Source organism: Crinia signifera, chromosome 7 (assembly GCF_055691185.1).
Source record: "Crinia signifera chromosome 7, ASM5569118v1, whole genome shotgun sequence".
NCBI classification, from domain to species: Eukaryota; Metazoa; Chordata; class Amphibia; order Anura; family Myobatrachidae; genus Crinia; species Crinia signifera.
The window spans coordinates 101471495-101479537 of record NC_139223.1 but is presented as its reverse complement, the minus strand read 5'-3'; the positions used below and the strand labels follow the sequence as shown (position 1 = coordinate 101479537).

Genomic DNA, 8043 nt, shown 5'->3' with positions numbered 1-8043 from the left:
GCTGGATCTTTTCAGTTCTACTCTGAATTATGACCCAGCAGCCATTGCCACACATTTTAGCTGGTGCCCTGCTATTTAACTGCCGCCTCCAATCCCTGCAGACTCCAACTTGCCTCCGAGGGACTTGGATGAACTTACGCCCCTGCAAGTAGAAGACTTCTGGGCAGTAGATAAATATCAACAGTAATAATTGGTTGTCTCCTTTGATCACTTCCTAATTCCTAATTATGATTCAACGGATATTTACATGATGTGAAACATTAATAATACGCGTTGAAATCAATTCAAACAATCGATATATGAGCAGGTATGATGATTTAATAAGAAAAATCATCACAAATATTTGGTTTTAATACTTCTTTATTTATGCATTTAAAAGCAACACTACACCGAAAATAATTTAAATAAATATTCCCCAGTGTCATTTGAGTTTCAACTGTATTTTAAGCTATTTGAACAAATACATTCAGCATTGTCTATACCTTCAAGGGAAGAAGACTCACACAAATAACTAGCCTACAGTAGCTTCTAAAACATTTGTTACACGTTTGAATAACAATTATGTTGCTAACATGACAAGATATTTCTTACCACAATTACCATAAAACATTAGATTAAATGACACCAGATGCCAGCACAGTCCTTGTAACAAATTGAAGTAGGAACAACATAAACTAATTTAGATCTGTGAAATCATATTATATTGGATAAACTAATTTAGATCTGTGAAATCAGTAATATATTATATTGGCTAATCCAGCTTTAGATTTTCTTGAATAGCAGATGATATATTTAATATATATGTAAGCAACATTGTTAGTAAAGAGCACTATATAAATTTTTTTTATAACAAAACTGCGTTTGAATCATTAGGGCAAGAAACAATAGGTCGACCACTATTGGTCAACAGGCAGAAGGTAGACACATGTGAAATGTCAACATGCAGTAGGTTGACATGGTTAAAAGGTTGACACTAGGAAAAGTTTGACATGGGAAAAGGTAATCATGATTTTTTTTAAATTTTGGTGTCTATTTTGATTATTATTATACCGCATCCCCTCGCTGTACTCCGCACACTATTATATTTTGAATCGATGACCACTGGGATGGTCAAAAACAAATCGTTTTTTTTTTTAAGTATGTAAAACTTTTTCCATAATGACCTTTTGCTTGCATTTTCACCATGTCGACCAATAGTGGTCCCCCTTTTGACTGTCGAACTAGTGACTGCATACCAACAAAACTAATATAGAAATATTTATCTGTCAGTCTGCAAACCATCAAATATCATCCCCATAAACTGAGATAATTCACACTGTACAAGGTGTTGCTAATAAATAATGAGCCTGTGGGGGTAATTCAGACCTGATAGCTGCTGTGTCTGCGAATGACTTGTGAAATATCACTGATCGCCGTACAGCTGCACATACATTCGCAACTCACTCACCATCAAATGATTTTTCCAGTCTGTGTGTAACCGTGACCCTTCCACAGGGTCAATGCAATGGAATCCAGATGATTGAGGAAGGAGCTGATGTCACATGCCCTCTGTGAAAATGCTTGGACATGCCTGCGTTTTTCTTGCTACACCCTGAAAATGTCTGGTTACAACCCAAACACTGACTTTCTGTCAATCAAACTGCGGCCGGGTGGCATGGCATTGTGCATGTGTACTACAATCTGTAGATATGTGCAATCATTTGATAATTGATAATGAGGATAAATAGATACATTTGCAAAACAATGATCAGCTCTGAACAACCCCCTGTGCTTTAAAGTTTACTGGGGACAGGATGTAATGGAGTTCAAGAATGCTGGACAAGCAGGATGCTGGTCGATCTTTTTTAACGTGGCATGGTTTTGCTTTGTAAATGATTGCCCCTCTAAAAGAATGTCCAATATTGGCCAGCATCCCGCAGATACAGTAAACTCTGAATCCATTACATCCTGGCAAAGAGATAAACTGGAGATAAAAGTGGAAGGAGAGAACACCCCAGTCAATCAGCTGTGTTTGAAATATGACAGTTGGGAGTTGATCGGCTGGTGTGTTTTCTCCTTCCACTTTATCTCCAGTTTATCTCTTCACCAGACTTAATACATCTGCCACTGTAGGTGTTATAAAACATCTGCCAGTTTATTCAGCTGTCATGTTAAAATATGTAACAATAAATCTTGCATTTAGGACCTTATTCTGGTCCACACGCGAAGCTGCAAATTTCTCAGCTTTGCATCTGGTTTAAATACCGCTCACAATACCAGCTACCCCCCCCCCCCCCCCCCCGCTGCGCACCGAATATCCCTGCACGCAAGCGAATGGATGTTTTGCAAATACATCTATTCACAAGCTTTTTTGCGGGGACAAAATCATCAATGGTCATCGTACCCACACTCACACAAAAAAGGATGTGATGATCGGCATCGGTATCTTCCACCACTTATTTATAGAAAAGGAATTTACTTAAATAGATGGAGGGTGTACCACTACTCATGGTTAACATAATTGCTGAAAACACATCATGGTATTTTTTCCTTAAAAATTCACAATTTTATAGTGAAAACAAAGTTTTTTATCCAAAAAGCATCAGGAAACATATACAAATGGAAACATGGTTAATTCAATCCAGCACGATTTAAACATGTTGGCTTTATGACGGAGCACTTATTTTGAAATTGCCCATCACCCAGTTTATGGATGTTTAAGACTGACAACCAAGGGAAACGATAACTTCCAGACCTTCTTTGACAGTTTTTTTTTTCTTTACATATTCTATCAAATTCTGCTTATAATTGTGCTCCCTCTGTATTTTTTATATTTTATTGTGATTTTTTTATTGTTATTTCCTTGGATACACTATGTTTCCATTTGTATGTTTCCTGATGCTTTTTGGAGTAAAAAGTTTGTTTTCACTATGAAATTGGAAAAGATACAATGATCAGTTTTGACCAATTATGTTGACCATGAGTAGTGGTACGGGTGCCGGACGGGGTCCCGACAGTCATTACCCCGACGTCGGGGATCCCGACTGTTAAAACACCGACGGCCGGGTTCCCGACGGCCGTCTGCTATTTTCCCTCGTGGGGGTCCACGACCCCCATAGAGGGAGAATAGAATAGGTGGCTCGCGTAGCGAGCCACCGTGCCCCCAGCGTGGTGAGTGCAGCGAGCCCGCAAGGGGCTTTGTTGCGCTGGCCACGCTGTCTGAGTCCGGGCAGTCGGGATCCCAACGTCGGGATAATGACTGTCGGGATCCGGACTGTCGGAAAAACGTACCACACCCAGTGGTACACCCTCTGTCTATTTAAGTAAATTCCTTTTTTATATATAAGTGGTGGAAGATAAAGAAACCCTTTCCCTGGCTCATCACATATTTTATTGTGAGTGCGGGCACGCATCATTAACATAATTGCAAAGATACATTGATGTGATTATTACTATCTACCAACTTATCCTTCGTGGTGAAGGTCTATCAATCAACACCTGATCCCTTTCTTCTTAAAAAGAAACCACTTGGAAACTTTTAATGCTATATTGTTGTAGAATTTACTACACATTGGCCTTTTTGTTTTATCATAGTTTTACATGTTTTCCATCTATACATTGCCTCCCTCATACATACATTCCCAAAATGACATTTTAAAGATATAAAAAATAATATGATCATATCACTTGGTGGCCGAACCAGGCAGGGGGCCCGCTAGCAGCAGCACTGCAGAGACTAGCAGTAGGTGGCTTCAGCCTCCCCATCATGCTTTTGTCAATGTGATGAGTGGCCTTTGCAGCCTCAGTGCTGGCGGGCTCAAGGTGGCTCTTGGAGAAACAAGTGTGCCGGTTCAGTGCTGCTGGTGGTGGAAGCAATGCCTCCTGTAGTTGCCATGGGTTTTATGGTGCCACTGGTTAGCTCAGTACGGCTGCTGGTAGGGGTCGGCTGCTGCCATTTGCCGACACATTTGCATCTCCCAGAGCCTGTGGCTGTGAAGAAAAAAACAGTGTGCAGTGGGATTGCTTTGCTGGGCCCATGAGCCCCTTACATGAGAGGGCCCCATAGCCAGCGCACCCATTTCACCCTAGGCATAACATATCACTGCACCCTTTATGATGGGACCATTACCAATGCCTCCAGACTACCAAAGCCACCCCCTGGTGCTTGACATGCATTAAAACATTTTCATGCAAAATGTGTGAACAGAAATACAAAATATATTAAACATTATACTTGAACACAAAATTACAAATTTGTGTGGGGTACAATAAATGTCCTTTACCCAAAACGTCACATGTTAATAAAATATATTTGGTGTTCATAAAATGGCAATTGTTGCTTAAAAGACAATACAGTATATATAAATTACCATATTTTATCCCCCAAAAAAGCTAATTCAGGTTTTTGAAAGCTGAATTTACAACAAACTTTAAATATAATAGGCAGCATGATAAAGACCTGGCAGATAATGCAAGAATGTGTACATTTTTTAAAATGGATTGCCATTTAAATGTTATATTACTGGACAGATGTACATCTGGAAGAGTGTAAGCATCATCACTAACTACAGTATATGCCAGTGGTTCCCAAACTGTGTGCCGTGGCTCCCTGGGGTGCCTCGGGACACATGCAGGGGTGCCGCGGCTTGGTGGTCTAGGACCAACTCAAATTATTAATGGTTAATTATTTATGAGCAAAACCAGTGCTGGTAGCTGGCAATCATAGAATGTGTACCAACAGAAGCAAATCCTGCCCTTTACCACATAACTGCCACTAAGAATCGCATATAAACCCAATCTAAATAAAAAAAATTGACCTAGGGGTGCCGTGAAAAAAAGTCTGATTCTCTAGGGTGCCGTGAATCAAAAAAGATTGGGAACCCCTGGTATATGCAATTTTTGTAGTTTGCAGATATAAAGATATCTAGTATATTTTGTGCTGTGATAACTTTTGGCAGTATTATTTTGTTATATAAAATAAAATAACCCCCCACCCCAAAAGTAATGTCAGCACTGTTACTACTAGCCTAGGTTTTTAGGAGTAAAATTGAATGGAAACTTACTGCCCCCAATATCAGTGATAGGATATATCAAACCATAGCCATTAAGCACAGGTCTCAATTCTTCCCAGTAATCAGGCATGTAATAGAAATGCCCCCTTAGGGAAAAAACATCCCCATGCATTAGGACACCCAAGCTGTCTGCCTAAATTTGGTGGGTATATTGTTGTTACAGAAAATAACAGTAAAAGGCTGCATGTGCTACAATGAAAAACAGACTCTACATAAGCTCATATTTGATGTGTGTGGATGCAAAGTTCATAAAGGGGGTTTGTTTACTGGGGACCTCAATTTATTACAAGTGTTTGTAGCAAATCAAACATGTTCTCTCTCTGCCTATTTGACTGTACCTTTTTTGTTTACTTGTATTTTCATGTGTTTTGGAAAAATTCTACCAATGTGTAAACCTGTTATAAAACTTAATATGCAACCAAAAAATTGTCCATTAATTTAATATTCACACAAATTTTCACTGCTAGTTGTTACAAAATGCAGATATTGTGTGACAGAACTGTCATATTCATATAAATACAAAGAACACCTGCCTGATTAAGGAGTTTCTCATCAGTTCATGTTGCAAAAGCAATCATGGAAGTTCCCTAGCTGTACAGATGTCTATTCTAAAACATAACAAAGCATACAATAAGATAAAGAACATAATGCAGCAAAATGTAACCCACTGGTGCCAGGGAAGCCATTCTTTCAGCTATACAACTTCCAGTTGGCAGTAGTGGGTGCTAAAAAAAGAGGCTTTGCCTTTGTTGCTGTTCATGAAACTTCATTCTGAGGATCGAACAAGAAAAATAACACTGAAACTCACAGTCTTCATTTAAAATGTACATCACCATAAGATAAAAATACACTCTTCATAGGATTCTACAAGGTCAACAAGTGCAAATCTAAAAATCGATGGACAAAAAGGTTATAACAACCCATCTAGGTTCTCCTGAACAGTTTCATCTTCTTTGTCATTATTTGGATCAGCCAGAGGTTTATAATTGTTTTGGTATTCTTGAAGGATTTTGACTACATCATGATGCCCAAAGTGCATAGCTTCATCCATAGGTGTATTATTCCATCTGTAAGAAGACACATAGTAAAAAGTTATTCTTGAGACCTCTCAGATCTGCCATTAGTTTGATGGAGCCAGCTAGTTACAGACTAATAAAGACAGCATAGGTTGCTTAACTTTGATTGAGCTACAATATAAACGATCTACAGTATCTACTGTATCAAAAATACAAATTGCTTCATATAATGTTATTAACCGCTTCGTTGGTAGGCCCGGAAATTTTCTGGGCTCAACTGAACAGCACTGCCTTAGCGGTCTCTCACGGAAAATTTAAGAGCATGCCACTGATAGGCAGGTGTGCCCCAGTGGTGCCTAAAGCAGTGCACCACTGGTGCTAAACCAATCCTCCCCCACCCACTGGTCCACGATGCAAATACTGCTGTCAACAATTGTATGCCAGCCCCCCTTCCACCACTGGTCTATGACGCAGATCCCCCAAAACTTTCCTGAGTGGTAGAAAACAGCTGCAGCCAGAAGCAGTAGCCCCAGATGAGCAGGTTGTGCAAGGTTGTGGCTGCAGTTTGAGTGGTGAGTGTTTATTTTTATGTTTTTATCATCAATAGTTTTTATTGAAAGTTTGTTCCATAAACCACGGCAGAGTATAAAGAAATTAAAATGTTAGACGGTTTTAAGTAAATTATTGACTCCTTCGCTAGGAGTTGAATATTCCTGCCAATTAAACCATTTAGCCAAAGGAGAATTTGTCTTGAAGCAGTATGGTAGACCTATGGTTCCCATAATGAATTTTTCGAACAATCTTAGTAAGGGGTCGGGGGCATGGGCTTATCCAATTTTGGGCTAGTGCTGCTCTAGTTGATATTAGAATATGTCCGAGAACATATTGGGATAAATTGGAGAGAGTCCGTGGTGTAGATATGTAACAGAGCTAATGAGGGTAACATCAGGATAAGTACCTGGAGAACAGTAGAAGCTAAAGCAAACATGTCTCTCCAAAGCTAGCCAAATCTTATGCAATTTAGCAGGTGTGTAGTAAAGGCCTTGTAGTAGCTTAAAATCTCAAAACCCTGTGCCAGAATGTACCAAAACTAAAAGTGCCCCTAAAGTTACCATATGAGACCTTAGCTATGATGTATGAGGATGGGAGAAGCATTGGTCCTGAAGACCGTAATGTGCTTGTTATCCAGTGAATAATGTGGTTGAGGGTAAATTGTACTGAGTTTACCATTTGCTAGATTTGTGATGGTGGCAATACCATGGAAAATCCAGTTAGTAAGAGTCAAGTTGGGGATTATGGTAGAGAGGGCCCGTAGTGATAGGGTTCGAGTAGGCAAGGAGATCATCTTTGAGGACACTAAGACCTCATCCCATGCTTTCAGTGAATATTAAACAGCACAAGGGACTCCATGCAGGGTAGACGCGTACCTGCTGAGCTCTCTCCGACTGGCTCTATATCCCATCCTTTGAGCCAGCTCAGAGGGCTATAATCAGCGCCCTGCAGCACCGGAGGGTCCCTGGACGTCCCCGCCGCATACCAAAACAACCGCGACTCCGGGGAGACAGCCGGAGACCCGCTCCAGATTGCGGCCTAGTCACGGCGCCGGAGCCGCGGCCTCGATTTCCGGCCGCGAGCCCGCGACGCGGCCACCGCAGCGATCGCGTCGGATCAGACGCCAGCCAGCATCGGAGGATAGGGGTGCCCTGCCGGCTCCCACACTCACCCGCTCACCCCCTGAATCAAACCCCGCAGAGCCGCCCAAGCACCCGGCGGGTGCAGACGAAAGCGGGGACACCCAACACACACAGGCCCCAAGCCTCGGCCTGAACAGCAGACACCCCCCCTGGAAGCAGCACTGCAGCAAAGAGGACTACCGCAAACAGGGTGTAAGGGGACACTTATAAACCCCCTCATCTGGACCCACTACATGGTGGAAGCATTCCCCAGATTTGCCAGGCAACAACACCAGCTTCCTG

At 41.3% G+C, this 8043-nt stretch overlaps 1 protein-coding gene across 2 annotated transcripts in view; it reads right to left on the bottom strand.

Moving 5' to 3' along the window:
- Positions 1–342: 342 nt before the first annotated feature.
- Positions 343–8043, bottom strand: part of GLS (glutaminase) — a 380288-nt gene continuing 372587 nt past the window's right edge. For both annotated transcript variants that reach the window (XM_083153554.1, XM_083153556.1), the window contains one exon: positions 343–6118. In XM_083153554.1, coding sequence (XP_083009680.1) covers positions 5962–6118 — 157 coding nt within the window. In that variant the 3' untranslated portion in view covers positions 343–5961. The remainder of the gene's footprint in view (positions 6119–8043) is intronic.